At 43.2% G+C, this 20223-nt stretch overlaps 3 protein-coding genes across 10 annotated transcripts in view; 2 read left to right on the top strand and 1 right to left on the bottom strand.

The window, feature by feature from the left end:
• The window catches only part of LOC140186666 (immunoglobulin kappa light chain-like), a 38832-nt gene extending 29563 nt beyond the window's left edge, over positions 1–9269 (top strand). For both annotated transcript variants that reach the window (XM_072241103.1, XM_072241102.1), the window contains 3 exons: positions 5606–5695; positions 7496–7569; positions 8695–9269. In XM_072241103.1, coding sequence (XP_072097204.1) covers positions 5606–5695; positions 7496–7569; positions 8695–8799 — 269 coding nt within the window. In that variant the 3' untranslated portion in view covers positions 8800–9269. The remainder of the gene's footprint in view (positions 1–5605; positions 5696–7495; positions 7570–8694) is intronic.
• Positions 1–19046, bottom strand: part of LOC140186665 (acyl-coenzyme A thioesterase 5-like) — a 113207-nt gene extending 94161 nt beyond the window's left edge. The window contains exons 1-2 of one of the 3 annotated variants that reach the window (XM_072241092.1): positions 18683–19046; positions 9441–9594 (exon numbers count right to left, since the gene is read on the bottom strand). The gene's annotated coding sequence lies outside the window, so the exon portion shown is untranslated. The remainder of the gene's footprint in view (positions 1–9440; positions 9595–18682) is intronic. The other 2 variants (XM_072241091.1, XM_072241098.1) reach the window with 2 other exon arrangements.
• The window catches only part of LOC140186664 (NACHT, LRR and PYD domains-containing protein 1 homolog), a 40329-nt gene continuing 38934 nt past the window's right edge, over positions 18829–20223 (top strand). For 3 of the 5 annotated variants that reach the window (XR_011882909.1, XM_072241089.1, XM_072241085.1), the window contains exon 1: positions 18829–19040. Coding sequence is in view for 2 of the 5 variants with exons in the window: in XM_072241089.1 (XP_072097190.1) it covers positions 19003–19040 (38 nt within the window). In the remaining 3 variants the exon portion in view is untranslated. Of the gene's footprint in view, positions 19045–19075; positions 19145–20223 lie in introns of those variants that run through there. The other 2 variants (XM_072241086.1, XM_072241088.1) reach the window with 2 other exon arrangements.

Genomic DNA, 20223 nt, shown 5'->3' with positions numbered 1-20223 from the left:
CCCCTCCTGCCAATTACTGTCATAAATCCCGTTTTGTAGAGATATGTCACGTACTCCGCTACTGACCACACACACACACCGACCCGCGCATCCCACCAAACATCATGCCAACTGCCACACTACCGACACCACTTGCGGCCTCTCCACCCTCAGGATCCCTCCCCCACCGCTGTTCGCCAACCTGACCCCCGACTGTAAACCTGTGGCAACTAAAAGCAGGAGGTACAGTGCGGGGGACAGAGCTTTCATTAAGTCGGAGGTGCAGTGGCTGCTTAGGGAGGGGGTCATTGAGGCAAGCACAAGTCCTTGGAGGGTGCAGGTGGTCGTTGTTCGGAACAGGGAGAAGAATAGGATGGTCGTGGACCATAGCCAGACCATCAATAGGTTCACGCAGCTGGACGCGTACCCTCTACCCCGCATCGCGGATATGGTCAATCAGATAGCACAGTACAAGGTGTACTCGACCATAGACCTAAAATCCACTTACCATCAGCTCCCCATCCGCCGGGAGGACCGCCCTTACACTGCCTTCAAGGCGGACGGCTGGCTTTATCAATTCCTGCGCATCCCCTTTGGTGTCACGAATGGCGTATCTGTCTTCCAGAGGGCAATGGACCGGATGGTGGACCAGTGCCAACTGAAGGCCACGTTCCCATATCTGGATAACATCACCATCTGCGGTCACGACCAGCAGGATCACGACAACAACCTCCAAAAATTTCTCCAAGCAGCCAAATCTTTCAACCTCACCTATAACAAGGACAAGTGTGTATTTGGGACCACCCGACTTGCTATCCTTGGGTGTGTCGTGGAGAATGGAGTCATTGGCCCTGACCCCGACCGTATGTGCCCCTTGTTGGAACTCCCTCTTCCCAATACCCTCAGAGCCCTCAAAAGGTGCCTGGGCTTCTTTTCATATTATACCCAATGGGTCTCTAACTATGCAGACAAGGCCCGCCCCCTGGTCAACTCCACCACATTCCCCCTCTCTGCCGAGGCCCACACGGCCTTCAACCGCATAAAAGGGGACATTGCCAAAGCAGCAATGCATGCGGTGGATGAGGCCATTCCCTTCCAAGTAGAGAGTGACGCCTCCGACTTTGCGCTGGCTGCTACCCTCAACCAGGCAGGAAGACCAGTGACGTTCTTCTCCCGTACCCTTCAAGGCCCTGAAATTCGGCACTCTGCGGTAGAGAAAGAGGCCCAGGCCATAGTGGAAGCTATCAGGCACTGGAGGCACTATCCTGCCGGCAAAAGGTTCACCCTGCTAACTGACCAGCGCTCAGTCGCATTCATGTTTAATAATCAGCAGCGGAGCAAAATCAAAAATGATAAAATTCTGAGGTGGAGAATCGAACTCTCCACCTACAACTATGACATCGTGTACAGGCCTGGGAAGCTCAACGAGCCCTCCGATGCCCTATCCCGGGGAACATGCGCCAGCTGGCAGATCGACCGGCTATGCGCCCTACATGTAGACCTTTGCCACCCGGGGGTCACCCGGCTTTTCCACTTCGTGAAAGCCCAGAACCTGCCTTACTCTCTTGAGGAGATCAGGATGATGACCAGGGACTGCCAAGTCTGCGCAGAGTGCAAACCGCACTTCTATCGACCCGAAAAGGCACCACTCATCAAGGCCACCCACCCCTTTGAGTGACTGAGTGTCGACTTTAAGGGCCCCCTTCCCTCCACCGACCGCAATGTGTACTTTCTTAACGTAATTGACGAGTACTCGCGGTTCCCCTTCGCCATCCCCTGCCCCGACACCACTACCATGTCAGTTATAAAAGCCTGCGCAAGCCCTTCACTCTGTTTGGATACCCATGCTATATCCACAGTGACAGAGGGTCCTCGTTTATAAGTGACGAGCTGCGCCAATATCTACTGGCTAGGGGAATTGCAACCAGTAGGACCACGAGCTATAATCCCCGGGGGAATGGACAGGTAGAGAAGGAGAATGGCACAGTGTGGAAAGCCACACTCTTAGCCCTCAGGTCAAAGGGACTGCCGGTCTCCCGCTGGCAGGAGGTCCTTCCCGAGGCACTCCACTCCATCCGCTCCCTGTTATGCACGTCCACCAATGCCACCCCTCATGAGCGGCTCTTTTCTTTTCCCAGAAAATCGACCACTGGAACCACCCTACCATCTTGGCTGACGTCCCTGGGGCCAGTGCTGCTCCGGAAACATGCGAGGAGCAATAAATACTCCCCGACAGTCGAGAGGGTTCACTTACCTCATGCGAACCCCCAGTATGCCTACGTGGTTTTACCTGATGGGCGGGAGGACACGGTCTCCATCCGCGACCTGGCGCCCCGCAGGAGCTCCGGGCCCCTACCCTGAACACTCAGTGGTGACTATTGACCCCGTACCCACCAATGTATGTACCTACAAGACACCGTGCACCCCAAACCCTATACAGATACCACACGACACTCCCATACCAGGCGCGACGCACACGCACGAGGGATTACCGACGCCTAATGTGCTGGCACCTGAAGTCAGGCCGGAGCCAGCACAACCACCATCGCTGGTGCTACGTAGATCACAGCGACCGACTTGACCGCCTGATAGACTTAACCTGTAAATATACTTCTCGTAAATATTGTCAGTCACATCACCCCGCGGGACTCTTTTTAAAAAAAGGAGGGGTGAATGTGGTAAACCATGTATATACGTTGTAACTCGGTTACCTGTCTGGACACATCCCTCTGCTGACTGCCCCTGTGGCTCCTCCCACAGAGTCCTGTATAAAGGTGTTCGCCTTGCCCCTCCCCCTCAGTCCGGGGGCAGACACTCACTGTGGAGGTCGTATTGTACAGCGAATAAAAGCCTTTCAGTATTTTACCAAACCTCAGTCTTTTGGAGTAATTGAAGGTGCTTCATAATGTAACCTTCCTTCTGCTAGAACTGGAAATTCCTGACACACTTGGCGAGGATCCATCCATTAACCTATGCCACGTGGATATTGAATGCATACAAATGTAGCTCCTCACTGACGCAAACAACTTCCTTAAATGGAGTATTCAAGCACTTTGTCACAAGAATGCTAGCGATAAAATTTCAAGATGAACAGTGCAGGTTAGATTTTGTAGTAAGAGAAAGTAGGCAATGAAGTTTGAGTGCTGACAAGTAGATTGCAAAATGGAACCAATAATTTAATGTCAAAGAATATTTCTTGTGCTTTCAATAGATCAAAGGATGGTGCTACCTCAGTACATCAAATAATGTGACCAGACATAAGTATAAAAACAAGGTAATGCAAAGCTTTGAAGGAAGCCTGCAAATATCCCCTTATCCTTAAGTTTGATTCACTTGGCAACATCTAAACTGAGTTTGAAGATTGAGTTCAGGCCCCCTTAATGATATATAAACAGAATCTAGACAAACACTCCAATACAAAACTGAGAGCGTACACTAACCCAAAACCTCATTTGCTTGTTAAAATGAAAGTGAAAGATCTTGTGCAACTAATTGTGAAGGAGAATAGATTTCTCAGCAACAAGTTCAAGATCAACCAGAAATCGATTATGTTGTCAGACAACTTGCTGCTATTTTCTAAATATTGTTATACTTGAATTAGTCACCATATTTGCTTATATAACACCTCTAAGTTTCCAAGTAGAAAATGGCAGTTGTCCCATTGCTTTCATTCAGTTGTTAAAAGTCACACCTCTTACACAATTTCAACTTTTAATTAATTTTAAAGTAACTGGCACACGCTGAGGAAATTAAAGAAACTCTATACATATAAAACTGCAATTCTCATTACTGCATCACAGGAAGATTGACAAAACAGTTAAATGGAGCTAATTTTCCACACAAACATATGTCCATTTCCGTTTCTTAATGATAAACAAGTTTTGTGGTTTTGGGTGCTGTGCTACATCAAAATGTCAGCAAATTGAAATTCAGTTGATATAGGACCAGATCTAATCCAGTCAAATAACTTCATACATTTGAGTTTTTAAAGAAAGATGAAACTATGTGGAAGGTGGATTTTCAGATTAAACTATTCAAGTATGTTGATAGAATCAAAAATAATTTTAAAATTTATGAATTTATGGAAAGAAATAATTCACATATTGAAATTAAAGATAGGAAGTCTCACTGTCAAATCACCTCAAAAAGTAACAACTAGTAAGAAAGGAAATTAAATTAAAAACAGCAAATGAAAAAGGGTTATAAAAATGGAAAGCATAAAAACAACATATAACGTGTCCAGGAGGGGACAGAAGGATTTGATTTTTAAGTGTAATGTGTGGTATAAACAAAAAGCCTTAACAAATAGGGAGTCTATTCCCAAATGTTGGTGACCTTCCAGTGGATGATGACAAATTTTGATTGTACTCTGAACAGACAGCCTGACATTCCACTTACCTTGTGCATTTTATTGTTCCATTTTGCTGTGATTATAATAAGCAAAATATCATGTAACTACATTGAAGGCATAATATATAAAATATCCTAGTTCAGTTTGACCACAAAGTCAGACAGACAGCATGTTCATGAGGTGATTTTTTTTTTGCCACAGTAAAGTCTTCAATATGAAGAGAAATAGTGGGTTTGTGGTTGACCTCATTTAGCAAAGTACTGTATACGTGTACAGGACATTTCTTTTAGCAAAGTCCACCTGACAAAATGGGCAGATTTGGAGCTCAACAGCTCTTCTAAAGAGAAGTATGATGATCTTTCTGAAACCGGCTTTCTTGCCCTCCATCACCTAACTCCTGCGTGTACTTTCACCACGTTCAGCCAGGGAACTGCCCATAGTAATGAGCACTTACTCCCGGAGGCCTTTTCCCCAAACCTCCATCAGGTTTTCAGGTCCAGTGGTTCTTCACTATTTGAAGTCAAAATGCTGCTTGTATCCAGTTCAAACAATTGAAAGTTGCATCCATAACATGAGTAAAGTCAAAATATTCAGACATTTTGTAGAGACACGCTGAATGTTTTAGGAACAACTTCGACTCCTTCTCCATCAGATTTCTGAGCAGACAATGAACACTACCTCACTATTTTTGCTCCTTTTTTTGCACTACTCATTCAGTTTAATATATACAGTATATTTATTATTGTAATTTATAGTAGTTTTGTGTATTGCAACAAATGTAATGACTTGTGTCAGTGATTTGATGTTGTGGTGTTCACTGAGCTTGGCAGTTAGCTTGCACAGACATTTCATCACCAATCAAAGTGACATCCTCAGTGTGCAGTTGTTAGTTTCAGTGTTGCTTGCCTGAAGTTATTTAGGATAGTGGTGAGTTTTGGAAATCCTGAACCTGAGCTACCAATATTCACCCCCAACTTAAATATGTCAGTGATATTAAACCTGATTCTGATTCTAACTGGGATCTTAAATAATAGTTGTATAGAAATTCATATATTTGTTCCATATGAAAACTGTTTCCAGAAAATGCACAACTATAAATGATATTTAATTTGCAATGATAGATTGATAGGATTAATTGGAAAAAGAATGGTACGGGGTAATGAGTCACTGCAAAAAGTTGCTTTGGATAAGAAGATTGAATGTATTGAAATTGATTTGAAGTGTTGTCTAAATGATCGAAGCAATGAGTGTTTTAATAATTCCAGTTTTCCATAGGTTATAAGTGGATTTCCATTTTACTTTCCATAAGTGGAGGAACAGCTTGTGTTATCCTTCTTCTGCTCTTCCTTAGAAAATATGCATGCGGTATGTTATTTCATAGGCAATTTAATATATCTCTCCGTTATCAGTTTTTATCCTAACTCTGCACCATAATCCTCAATCCACTTTTATTTGCATCCAATGTCTTATTTCATGATCAACATTATAATATTAAGCAAACTAGGAAGTATAGACCAGTGATTCTTACATCAGTAGTGGGCAAACCATTGGAGAAGATTCTTGGAGATGGGATTTACCAGCATTTGGAGAAGCATAGTGTGATTAGTGATTGTCAGCATGGCATTGTGAGGTGCAGATTGTGCCTCATGAGTCTAATTGAATTTTCCCAAAGATGTGGCAAAACAAACTGAAGAAGGTAGAGCGGTGGATATGGTGTGCATTGATTTTAGTAAGGCACTCAACAAAGTTCCCCATAGTAGGCTCAATCAGAAATTCAGGTGATATAGGATGCAGGGAAATTTAGCAGCAAGAATTTAGAATTGCCTTGCCCACAGAAGGCAGAGAGCAGTAGTAGATGGAGAGTATTCTACCTGGAGGTCTGTGACCAGAGGTGTTCTGCAGCGATCTGATCTGGGACCCAAGCTTTTTGTGATTTTTACAAATAATCTACATGAAGAAGTGGAATGGTGGGTTAGTGAGTTTGCAGATGACACAAAGAATGGTGGATAGTGCATAAGGTTATTGTAGGTTACAACAGGAAACTAACACGATGCAGAGTTAGACTGAGAAGTGACAGGTAGAATTCTAACTTGAAGAGTGTGAAGTGATACACTTTGGAAGGTTGAGCCTGATATTAATGGCAGGATTCTTACCGGTATGGAGGGACAGAGGCTTCTTAAGGTCCAAATTCATAGATCCCTCCAAGTTGCCATGGAAGTTGAAAAGGTGGTTAAGATGTCATATGGAGTATTGGCCTGTGCTAGTTGGGGGATTAAGTTCAAAATCCGTAAGTAATGTTCTCCTTCTTCTTAAGCCCATTACTCCTATTTGGGGATACAGGCTGCCAACAGCAGCTCACCAGAGTCCTCTGTCCTGGGCCAGTCTTTCAAGTTGTCCCCAGGTGTAACCCATCTTCAAAAATCCTTCCTCTCCCAGGAATGAGGTCTCTGTTGGTGTTTCTTTAGTTCCAACTTTTCACGGGATGGGGTTGACAGCCCCAAGCCTAACTCCCAACCCCCCTCCTTTCACAGCTTGGACTTGGTGGTGTTATAAGGTAAAGTTACAATTGTATAAACCTTGGATGCACAAGCTTTAGCGAAGGTGCAGGGGAGATTTACCAGGATGTTGCTCGATTAAAGAACAAATCTTAAGTTGGAAAGTTGAGCGAGCTCGGGCTTTTCTCTTTGGAGCAAAGGAGGATGAGGGGAAACTTGATAGAAGTGTCTAAGATGATAAGAGGCAAAGAGAGAGTGGACAGTCAACACCTATTTCCCAGAGTGGCAATCCCTAATATGAGAGGATGTACTTTTAAGGTGATTGGAGGAAAATACAGGGGGTTGTCAGAGGCAGAACGCACTGTGGGAATGATGGTAGAGGCAGATACATTATGATTAGGAGACTCTTAAATATGCACAAGGATGATAGAAAATGGAGAGCTCTGTGGGAGAAGTGTTAGAATAATCTTGGCGTAGATCAAAAGGTCAGCACAACGTGATGGGCTGAAGAGCCTGCACTGTGCTGTACTGTTCTATGTTCTTTGATATCAATGTAACTACCTTGAAATCATAAATATATATTTTAGTTTAGTCTATACCTCAACACAGCTACAGTTTCAAAGGCTATTCTTTAAAACTAATCATTAACTCTCATTATCATCTTATGTAGAAAGAAAGAAAATTCAAGAGCAAAAGAGAATTCAAACCAGTAATCGAACATTGAACCTTGGACAGAATGACATGGTAAGTGTAAAATTACTTTTTAATTAGATTAAGCCTCTGTAGTTAGTAATCCAAAGCCAATGTTCATCTGCCTGTCAAAATTCTGTAGTGTTCCCACACAGTCAGATCAGGAGAAGCAGGCTCAAACGAGTTTAAATTTGGATATCGGCAATGAATGTGGGTGGATCTTCAGGATTCCTGGCGTACTGCTAAGTTTTACCTCCAATTACACAAAAACTCAGCTACCAAACAAACACAGCATACAGCTCATTAGAAATGGTGATGTTACCTTGTATCACATAGTGAGCCCACAGGATTTATGTGTTTGGACAGCTGGATTTTTGGTCAATAGAAATCTGCAGGAGTCTCATCAATGGTAATGCCAGGGTGGGTGGTTACATATTGGGGACAGACTAGCTGGGCCTGTTTCCGTGTTTTATGACTCTGTAACCTTCAGCGAATGCCAACAAATCACAACTTCTCTTTCACAGACATGTTGACAATGCCTGATTACTTTGAATTTTTCTTGGTCCCCTGCTATAATGACTTAAGTAACATTTTCCCTTTGACAGACATTAAGCTAAGTAGCCTGTAATTTCATGCCTTTCGTCTTCCTCCTTCATCTACAATTCTTATCTTTTGAACACTCAGTATAACTATGTGATACCATTTTAAACATCCTTGGTTAGCTGATAAATCAAACTTGAGATTATGCAATAGCTGTGAAGCTTCATTTCGACACATCCAAACAAATCTATCCCCTCAAAGTCTATCTTTAGGTCCACTGAGGTACTCGAACAATCTCATTGGCTTTTATCAGAAAATCTTCATCTACAAATTGCTTCTTATACTTAACTTGCCTCCGAATAGAACAGATTGTGCCATCTTTATACTTTACTTTATATCTTGATCTGTATCTACATTGGCTTTACGTCAATTACGACTATACGCTTAAATCCCTATTCTCTCATTATATTGTTGCCTGTAGTGTATTTTCTGTATGAAGTAAATTCTTTATCCTCTGTGAAATTAGACAATATTAAGCTTTGACTTTGAATTGCAGTTCATTGGTAGTTAGCAGGCCTGAGATGGTGAAATGAAAAGACAGAAGTAAAAGAATGCACATGCTTTTCCTATTTTTTTTAGAATGAGAGCTGTAAGGAAGAAGTCTGCTATGCTAAACTACAATGGGGAACCATGCAGAGAGCAAGGATGGAGGAGGAGGTTGTCTACAGCCCAGTTCTTCACTGAAAGACTAACGGAGAAGGCACCTGTAAATAATGAAGCAGGTTATTAAAAATAAATTGGAACATTCTTCAATAAACCCTGGATCGAACTTGCGCATCCAAATCCTTTAATGATATCATTTACAATTTGTTTATGATTTTTTTCATCTTCTGAGAGTTAGTTAAATCATGTCAGTATATTGTTCCATCTTTATGTTGTGTTTGGGTGAAAACGTTCTGTACATGCTGCCTTAGTGGATTAGTCGTGTGCTGAAAGCTACTGTTCTGTCTGGCTGTCTCAGTACGGGGGAACAAGAGATGGCGGATGCTGAAATTTTCGGCAACAAACAATCTGCTGGAGGAACCAAATGGGGTGAGCAGCATCTGGATGAGGGGGAGGGAAGAAATTATTGATGTTTTGGGTCAAAATTGCGATGGTACCATTAGTTTCTGTATTATGCTTCTTTATTCTGTGCAAGCATACAATCAGATGAGGTAAAATAAAAACTTTGGATATATTTTAGCCATTGTTTCAAACTATTTATTTCAAAAATATTTAAAAGTGTCTAAATTCTACAGCTAAAATTTAATGTAAACTACTGTCCCTATTCTATCAAGTGCCAACTTGTTGCCAGTACTTGCCTGCTCAATAGAGCACATTCTTACCTGAAGCATTCCCCAGATACGAACCCTCTCAGGTCAGCTGGCTCCTGCTGAACAACAAAGTACCAGGAACTTTCTACTGACAAAAGGCAACTTCACCACAAAATCACTTTGATGGCCAATTGAGCCATGTTCCCAGGTTTACCAGTTGTCAAACCTGTGAAAACAATCAAATATATTCAACTTTCACAATCACTCAAAAACTATAAAAAATTGCTAAAACTCTCATAATATTTTAATCTTATCTATGATTGAAGTATTTTCTTTCATTCCAAAATGTCAAACAGACCATTGCAAATGGAAACAACAGGAATTCTGCAGATGCTGGAAATTCAAGCAACACACATCAAAGTTGCTGGTGAATGCAGCAGGCCAGGCAGCATCTGTAGGAAGAGGTGCAGTCGACGTTTCAGGCCGAGACTCTTCGTCAGGACCTACGTTACACTAGCGTCTGACAGCGGAAGAATAGATACATTGCAAATGGACCTCAGTGTGCGTCATGGTAGACAAAAATACACAAGGTGGAATGTAAGTCAACAGGAACCCAAGAGTGTTGTACACCATGACAGGAGGGAGGAATAGGTGAAAAGGAATTGAATTCACTGACGAGAGTGGTATGCTGTTGAGAGGCCAACCAGGCGGACATGGCTTCAGGAATGAAATCACCTGGCACTCAGAACAGCTGCCTGTGTTCCAGTTCAGCTGCAGATGACTGCAGGTCCTCCTTTGGAGTAGTTCTCAGCCCTGGCAGGACCCATGCGAGCCGATCATGCCAACACTCATCGCTCAGGGAATCCCTCAGAGCAGTCTTTAAGGACCGGCGAAATCGCTCGCATTGGCCATTGGACTGTGAGTGATAGGCATGGTGTGAAGTCTCCTAACACCAAGGTTCTGAGCCATCACAGACCAGAAGTCTGAAATGAATTGAGGACCATGGTCAGAGAAAATATCAGATGGGGTGCCAAATCGAGCAACCTAGGTGCCTGAGCTAAATCTGTGGCCGTGGTCAATGTTAGAGGAATGACCTCCGGCCACTTGCTGGTACAGTCCACCACGGTCAGAAAGTGTGTGAATCCGTGTGGGGGGGGGAGAAGAGGAGCAGCAAGCTCCACATTGACACGGTCAATCCGACACTCAATGGCACATGAACATGATGGTTAACTTTTGCCCACTGGTATTCCACCCAATCTGCAGTCCAGTCACACCAGTCCTTTCTGAGGCCATGTCAAACAAACTTTAGTGCAACCAATTTCTCTAAGGTCTTCCAGCCCGGATGCAAGAGGCCATGAATGGAGTCAAAAACAGCTCGTCTCCAGTTTGCGGGAGCAATGGTGCGAGGACGAGTGACAGCCCCCTTCACGTCACATATTCTTAGTATTCTAACACGCACGGGTCAGTGGAAGAGAAACCAGCCTGCTGTTGCAGACTCACTGATAAGCCTTACTGCAGATGTGGAGCGCCTTCTAGGATGTGAATGGAGACTTGTGCAAGATCAAGCAGCAGCAGAAATAACGACTGACGTGCCACCACCGCCCCCCCGCACGCACACACACACACACACACACACACACACACACACACACACACACACACAAAGACTAAACTGTTTTAGTGCCACATTTGATATTTTTCCCATTCACTTCATTCAGGGCTCCAATTAAATTATATGTATTCATTTTTTAAAGCTATATATACTTAATGATATTTCACTAAAAGAGTAAACTTATCATGACCCATTCAGAAACTCCGATGGCCCCCAGTTTGTTTCTAACTTATGGCCTCTACATCTGTCATGGCCCACGTTCAGAGCCACTGCTCTAGAGGTCTATCTGAGCCAAATGGAGGCAGAATAGCGTAAGGTTGTGGTGCCATTTATTGAGGAACCTGGAACATAGTAGGAGACCAAAAAAGGCCCTCTTTATTTCCACTCTTTTCCTCCTGCCAGTCAGCCAATCTGTTGTCTATGCTATTATCTCTCCTGTAATACCATGGGCTCTGATCTTATTGCACTGCCTCATGCGTGGCACCTTGTCAGAAGGTCTTCTGAAAATCCAAGTACGTCCCCCCATCAATTCTCCTTTGTCTATCCTGCTTGTTATTTCCTCACAGAGGCAAGGAAGGCATTTGGCATGCTGGCCTTTGGCTGTCAGGCATTGAATGCAGGATCTGGGAAGTCATATTGCAGTTAGTGCTGAAAAGAATTACATTGATGTTGTCCAGATTCGGGGGTCTCAGTTACAGGATAGGTCGTAGAGACTAAGACTTCATTCACTGGACCATAGAAGATTGAGGGGTGTGGTAATAGTCATAGTCATACTTTATTGATCCCGGGGGAAATTGGTTAAGGAGGTACTGTATATCAAATCATGAGGGATATAGAGTAAAAGCACATTGCCTTTTTCCCATGGAAGATGTACTAAAGACACAATCAGAGGTGAGAGATTTAAAAGGGACATCAAACAGTTTCTTCATGCAAACAGAAGTGCATATTTGGAAGAAACTAGCAAAGTTTAAAACCCATCTACTGTAGATACTGAAGATTTAGAGGGCTATGCACCAAATGCAAGCAGATGGGACTCGTTCACTGGACAACACAGTCAGTGTGGACCAGTTGAACCTAAGGGTCTGGTTCCATGTTGTACAACTCCAACTCCAAATAAATTGACCAGAAACGAAAGAGCTAAAATATCAGCTAAAGTGGAATAAGTGAATGGTGTGCAGGGCTGAATGCTCTCCATGGTATATTTGTAGAAATTTGGTAGTCTTCAGCGACGTACAAAATCTCCTCAAACTCCTGTTCAAGTATAGCTACTAGTTTGCCTTATTTGTGATTGCATCAATATTTTCGGCCCAGGAAATGTTCAGGACCTTGAAATGGCTCATCCTTTGTACTGCAAACCCCTCAATGAGAATGTGTGTGTTCTCCCAATCTCCCTTTCCTGAAATCCACAATTAATTCCTTGGTGTTGATGACATTAAGTGTGAGGTTATTATTGTGACCCCACTCAATTAGCTGAACTATCTCACAAATGTATGTCTCCTCATTGACGTCTGAGATACTGTCAACAACAGTGGTGTCATTAGCGAATTTATAGATGGTGCTTGAGCTGTGCTTAGCCACACAGTCACGAATGTAGAGAGGGTAGAGCCGTGGGCTATGCATGCATCCTTGAGGTGTGCCTATGTTGATTGTCAGCAAGAAGAAGATGTTATCTCCAATCAACACAGACTGTGGCCTCCTGGCAAGGAAGTCAAGGATCCATTTGCAGTGGAGGTACAGAGGTCCAGGTTTTGAAGCTTGTTGATCAGTACTAACCATAAGATCATAAGACATAAGAGCAGAATTAGGCCATTCAGCCCATCGTCTGCTCTACCATTCCATCATGGCTGATTCTGGATCCCACTCAACCCCATACACCTGCCTTCTCGCCATATCCTTTGATGCCCCGACCAATCAGGAAACTATCAACTTCTTCCTTAAATACATGCACAGACTTGCCTCCACTGCAGTCTGTGGCAGGGCATTCCACAGATTTACTACTCTCTGGCTAAAAAAAAATCCTCCTTACCTCTGCCCAAAAGGATTGCCCCTCAATTTTGAGGCTGTGCCCTCTAGTTCTGGATATCCCCACCATAGAAAGCACTGTTACGTACCCCGTGACTGGGTTGCCAAACCAGCAGAAATGGATCACTCAGTTGGAGTCTGGATTACTAGAACTAAGAAAGTTTTATTAAAGAAACAAGCAACACAGTAATCGAAAGGATAATAAATGCAACAGTTCAGCAATGATAAACACACATGTGCACAGAATTAAGATAACAGGATCAATCAAGCTCTATCGTTGTCTAGGGGTAAATGACCAATTTCAAAGTGACGCAAAGTTCAGTCCAATTTAGTTCAGTTCGCAGTAATCGTTGCCATGGCGATGGACAATGTGGGGGGGAAGGAGAGAGAGAATAAGAACGAATGATCATTCAAAATGGCTTCCACTCACAGACCTGCGATATTGCTCACAAGCAGCTTTCGGGCGAGTCCTTTGTGATGTCACCTGAGGTCACCGACTGTGACCCCTCCTCCAGATGCGGTCGATCCTCTGCAGTGAACCCAGCACCCAAGCAAGGGCGGACACACACTGGGTTCCCGCTGATCGTACCTTTCCACCCTATGCGTTTAAGGCTTGGTTCCGCCACCAGCCTTCCAAAACGACTTCCGCCGACTTGCGGGGGTGCACCGCTTCCAGGGTCTCGTTACCTCATGGTGTCGTGTGTGTCTTGCCTTAGCGAACCTGTCCCTTTTTATCCCCCTGCCGGGGTATCGCCTGTCCACTACTTCAGACAGTTCAGGGTTCAAAGGGGGAGCCGCTCTAGACAGCTCTCTCTCCCGTCCCTTCATTACACATCTCCAAATCGCCTGTCCATCACTTCAAACAGTTCAGGGTTCAAAGGGGGAGCCGATCTTGACAATACCCAGACTGATGGCTCCTTCATTAACATCTCCAAATGCTGCTTCATTGTGTTCCTTATCTCTCCCTTCCCTGAGGACAGGTGGCAGACCAACTGCTGATGCTGCTGGTGCTAGCCCAGGCCAGCAAACATCTTAATTTATGTGTATTCTCGTCACAGCATCCTCTCCACATCCACCTTGCCTAGTCCTTTCAACATTTGGTTGGTTTCGATTAGATACCCTACCCCCCGCACTCTTTAAATTCCAGTGGGTACAGGCCCAATTGGAGCGGCCAAATGCACCTCATATGTTAACCCCTTCATTCCCAGAATCATCCTTGTGAGCCTCCTCTGGACTCTCTCCAATGACAACACACCCTTTCTGAGATATGGGGCCCAAAACTGTTGACGATACTCCAAGTGTGGTCTGACTAGTGCCTTATAAAGACTCAGCATTATCTCCTTGTTTTTATATTCTGTTCCCCTTGAAATAAATGCCTTCTTTACCACAGACTCAACCTGTAAATTAATCTTCTGGGAGTCTTGTACGAGTACTCCTAAGTCCCTCTGCATCTCTGATGTCTGAACCTTCTCCCCATTTAGATAACAGTTCGCACTATTGTTCCTTTTACCAAAATGCATTATCATATATTTCCCAACTCTGTATTCCATCTACCACTTTTTTGCCCATTCTTCCAATTTCTCACATTGCTTCCTACTCCTCCACCTATCTTTGTATCATTCGCAAACTTTAACACAAAGCCATCAATTCTACTATCTAAATCATTGACAAACAATGTGAAAAGCAGCAGTCCCAATACTGACCCCTGAGGAGCATCACCAGTCACTGATTGCCAACCAGAAAAGGCCCCTTTTATTCTCATTGCCTCCTGCCTGAGAGTTTGTCTTGTTAAGCAGCTTCATGTGTGGCAGCTTATCAAGGGGATGATAGTGTTAATCACTGAGCTGTAATTAATAAACAGCAGTCTGACCTAGGTATTGCTGTTGTCCAGCTGGTCCAAAGGCCAAGTAAACAGCCAGAGAGAATCTATCTGCTACAGAGCTGTTATTGTGTGGGCAAGTTGCAGCAGATCCAGGTCTTTGCTTTGACATAGTCATAGTCATACTTTATTGATCCCGAGGGAAATTGGTTTTCATTACAGTTGCACCAACCAAGATGGTTCTAGCCATGACTAAGCTCTCAAAGCACAGTGCTACCGGGCGATAGTTGTTGAGACCGCTCATCCTGTTCTTCTTATGCACCTGTATGATCGATTCCATTTTGAAGTAGGAGGCAACCACCATATCATGTAAACAATACATATAGCCTGTTAAATCTTAAATATTGACTGTATATTAGAATAATTAGTACAATTGGCCAAAAAAACTTTAGCAACTAAGGGACAGTTGCAAGAGGACATCGAGCAGAAAAAGGATGAGATCTACTGCTCGAGAGCATACTGGCCACAGCGCACAGGGTTCATGGTTCACAGGCAAGCTTGATTTCAATCCCATGATACACTTGTACAGCTGGCAAACTCAGTTTCCAACATGAACAGTTAGCTTTAAAAGGAAATATTTATCAATATTTTGTGGATGGTAAATAACCTATCACTTGTAATAACATAGCATGGAACAGTCTGTATTCGTAGTCTAGTTGCTTTTCACAGACGCGCCATTTCCTTGTGCTTTTTTCTTCCATTTAACCAGTGGTTTGGAAGAATAATTTCATATCCTGTCTGGTGACCTTGGATTGTGTGGCCGGGTTCACCTGTTTGCAGATCGCCATGTTTACTGGTGTTGGAACAGTATGCAAATTGCAGCTAGGCAGCTGTTAAGGTAATGTGCAGGCGAGGATAATTTAAAGGTAGTGTCCAGTCAAGCCTGACAAAGGAGCTCTTTGAGACCATAGCTTCCTTTTGTCCTTAAGACCAAAAGACTATAAGACATAGGAGTGGAATTAGGCCATTTGGTCCATTGAATCTGCTCCATTATTACATATTGAAAACCCCCATGAGTATCAGGACATTGGCCTTTTTACATGCATTTGTCAAAATCTCCTATTGTAATTTGTAACCCATATCCTGGCCACTGTGATGAGGCTTTTACATAATTCCCATCAGGGTCTTTTTACTCTTGCTGTTTTTTAACTCTACCCACAAGGACTTTACATCTTCCACCACAGCCAAACAAGCAAGAGCACGTGATGATTGAAGCCCGTTGAAAAGTCCTGAAAGGCCCTGAGCTCTTTTTAAACCCCACACCACAAAGCCAAACAACTTGGCATAGAAAGATAAGGGAGCAGAAGATCAGAAACAGAATCCTATCAAATAGTGAAGCTGCCAGTTAGAATGCTCTCCATGGTACATCTGTAAAAATTTGCAAGCGTCTTTGGTGACATACCAAGTCCCTTCAAACTCTTAATGAAATACAGCTGCTGTCGTGCCTTCTTTGTAGTTGCATTGACATAGCATTGATGCTCAGAGATATTGACACCCAGGAACTGAAATTGCTCATTCTTTCCACTTCTGATCCGCCTCAGCCAAACAATTTGGCATACAAAGATAAAGGTGCAAAAGAAGGATTCCTGGGTGACAGATACTAGTGGTCAATTATTAATTCTGAAGATTATTTGCCTTTATTGTGTAGATTCTATTGGCTATTAATGTCTGTATTACCGTAGGGTGACTGGCGAGTGATAATGCAATTAAGGAATTTGAACATCCACAAGGTTACCAATTGGTCAATAGCTGTAGCCAACTAGCCAATTTCTGTATAAAAATAGCATTTTTTGTTCAGACTTTTGAACAGTCTTGTGACGGGCACAGGTAAATGAAGTACGTTTAAGGAAAGAATGCAAATTTTGTGAGTCCAGTTAATCAGTGGTGGCAGCTACAGGGAGTTCATTGCCAGTAAGTTGCTGAACACTGTCACATACAGGCTGATCCAAGCAATGACAATCATAAGTTATAGTTTGGAAAGAGCCTCTTAGCATTAGGGTAGAGATAATGCTGTTTTCTTCTCCTTTGGACAAGAGTCAAGCTCCAAACCTGATGAGTTTGTGATAAAAGAGGAGATGTGGGAATTCTAATACATCAAAGACTTCATTAATCTTCAACAAAAGCAGCTTCCAGGAACATGAAGGAAGTGAAGGTCATCTCCAACATGCAGTGACTGATAGACCTTCGACCCTGGTCCCTGATGCCAGGACTGGACTGCTTGTTAGGTTCTACGTACATTCTGTTGAAATCATCACATTGGAATATGCCAGTTCTTTAAGATCAGTCTAGCTGGATGGCTGCAAGTAGCAGCTGTGTAAAGACACTTGGCACAAGAGTGAAAAGGAGACTTGAGACCAGTGTCAATTCCATACTGGCTTTGGTGGCACATTACAGTGGTAACACCCTTCTGGAGTGGATAGTGGCCATGGACAAGAAGTAAGGGGAGTCTTCCCAGGACTTGGCTTCAAGTCTGACTCAATGCCAAGGTCAGGCAGCAATATTTGTGTGGCCAGAAGATGAACCAAGGCTTGGACATAATTGTCAATATGATTAACATTGTTACTGGTGCATTGAACTTACTTTCTCAGTTCTCCCAAAAGGGAATACACAGATTAAGTCCTCACCTACATTCTCTTGGCTTCCCATTTGGATCACTAATGTGCCTCCTCTTTCCCAACACTCTTGTGAGGGGGATCTGCAAATCTCTAAATGGCCAAGTGAGCGAAAACATCTGATGTCAAGGATCAGATCAACAGCAATATCACCGACTTAATCAGTGACCCACTTTAATGGGTGGGGCAGCATTTGATCCAAATACTCCTTGAAAGGTTCAGACAACTGTTTTGTAACTTCAAAACATCAAACTAATTCAAAGGAAGACATGGGAGTCCAGGAATGTGGGTTTAACTTTGCATTTACTTTAATCGAGTTGCAGCCATATCCTGATAAGTAAATTTACAAGATAACATATGTAATTGACATAAGTGCTATTTCAAATAAGCACAGCAGCCTCTTTACTTCTTTAACAGCTTGCAGATATTCAGCATGACATCTAAAACTTTGGCAAACTATTACTGATGTGTAGTGGAGAGTACATTAACTAGCTGCATGACTGCCTGGTATGGGAACACCGAAGGCCTTGAACAGAAAATCCTACAAAAGGTAGTGGATTTGGTCCAGAACATCACGGATAAAGCCTTCCCAACCTTTGAGCACATCTACATGAAATGCTGTCGCAGGAAAACAGCGCCATCATCAGAGATCCCCACCACCCAGGCCACGCTCTCTGCTCACTGCTGCCATCAGGTAGAAGGTACAAGTGCCTCAGGACTTGCATCACTAAGTTCAAAAACAGTTACTATCCCTCAACCATTAGGCTTTTGAATAAAAGGGGACAACACACTCACTTGCCTCATCATTGAAATATTCCCACAACCAAGGATCTCACTTTAAGGACTCTTTATCTCATTACTTCATCTTCTCGCTATATATTTATATTTGCATTTGCACAGTTTGTTGTCTTCTGCACTCTTTTTGATTGTTCATTGATCCTGTGATAGTTACTATTCTATAGATTTACTGAGTATGCCCACAGGAAAATGAATCTCAGTCGTATATGGTGTACTTTGATATTGTATATGTACTTTGATAATAAGATTTACTTTGAACTTTATATTTATAACCCCTAATGAATTATTTAAATGAATAAGAATGCTTGATCAAACAATATATTTACAAAATTACTCAAATATTACCGAAATATAAATAAACACCACAGAAATAGTTTATCAGACAAAATACCTTATTAACACGCTCAAAATGCTGGAGGAACTCAGCAGTCTAGGCAGCATCTATGGAAAACAGATTTCCAGCATCTGCAGATTTTCTCGTTTCTGTTTGAAAATGCGCAATGCTCACTTAGTTTCACTTTCAAGTTCTGTTGTTGACATCGGTTTCGAACTGTGTTTACTTCCCGTTACTGAAAGGAAGGACATGTTGAAGTCTGGCTCTTGGAACAAGAGTGATTCGAGGGTGGGAATAGCCGACGAGAGACGATACACGATGAATGGTGTGACTATGTTTAAACCGTCGTCAAGTAAAAGCAGCATTCGCCGTCTGAAATGAGTGATTCGTGTTCCAACGTAGGCGGAAGAAAGCTGTAGGTAATGGCGGGCAAAGCGGGGGAGGAGCGGCTGGAAATTCACTGCGTAACTCTAAATTAGTGCAAAGCTTGGACTTTATCGTCTCTACACAAATATTAACGTAACTAATTCTTCTTCTGCTCACCTACCACCGCCTGAGCTTCCGCATCCAACTCACCATACTCCGCCATCTCCTACGGGCCCTTACCGAACATATCTTTACCTTTGCCCCCAGCTCCCCGCTCCCCGCTCTCCACAGGGATCGCTCCTTCAACGAATTTCACCTCACAATTATGCCGTCGATAATAAACCTGATTCTGATAATGGGACTGTCACCTATCAGGAAGGTGTATTTCTGCCACCTACTGTAATGGAGCTTGACAGGGATCAGTTCCTGCCTCCCCAACCTGTTTTCGTTGAAAACCTGCACCTGCACAACTTTAACCGTCCCTGCCTCAGGTGCCAGAATATCCTGCAAACAAAGCGCCCCAGATCCACCTAATAACTGCCTAAACAGCTTTCTACCTTCTAACAAATATCTGTGACACACAGGGCCGCAGTGCTCATTTTTTGGGTACCGGAGCTGACAAAACGCTTGCCATTTCTGTCTGTCTGTCTGTGTCTTGTTTTACGGCGGTCGGCATCCAGCTTAATGGTGCATTACCGCCACCCTCTGCTCCAGAATGTGCACTAGACATATATTCTAAATCCCTTCACCCAATCGCTCTCGCACACGCACGCTCACGCTCACACACTCACACTCACTCTCTCTCTCTCTCTCTCTCACTCACTCACTCACTCACTCACTCACACACACACACACACCACCCCCACCCACCCCCCGTCATGCTTGCCATTTCCTATATCCTCTCCATATATATGTCACACCCAATTTGTGTACTTGCTCATTTCGTGCACTGGGCAATTTCCTTGCCCCATTCATGTAACGAGTAGGTACACAAATTGGGTGTGATATATATATATAAAAGGGCTTCTTATAATGTCAAGCATTAAACCAAGATGAAAGAAATATATGGATTCCAGAGCTCCGCAGAACTATTGTAATAGTTAAGACATTAACAAGATTATAGTCTATCACTACATTTCAGTGTATAACTGGTACAATAAAACATATAATACTTAATTTAATGATATGACAAAGTATTGCACGGTTGAACTCACTAATTATCATAAGATATA

This window comes from Mobula birostris, chromosome 23, assembly GCF_030028105.1.
Source record: "Mobula birostris isolate sMobBir1 chromosome 23, sMobBir1.hap1, whole genome shotgun sequence".
Classification (NCBI taxonomy): Eukaryota; Metazoa; Chordata; class Chondrichthyes; order Myliobatiformes; family Myliobatidae; genus Mobula; species Mobula birostris.
The sequence above is the reverse complement of the archived record's forward strand: the minus strand, read 5'-3'. Positions and strand labels throughout refer to the sequence as shown.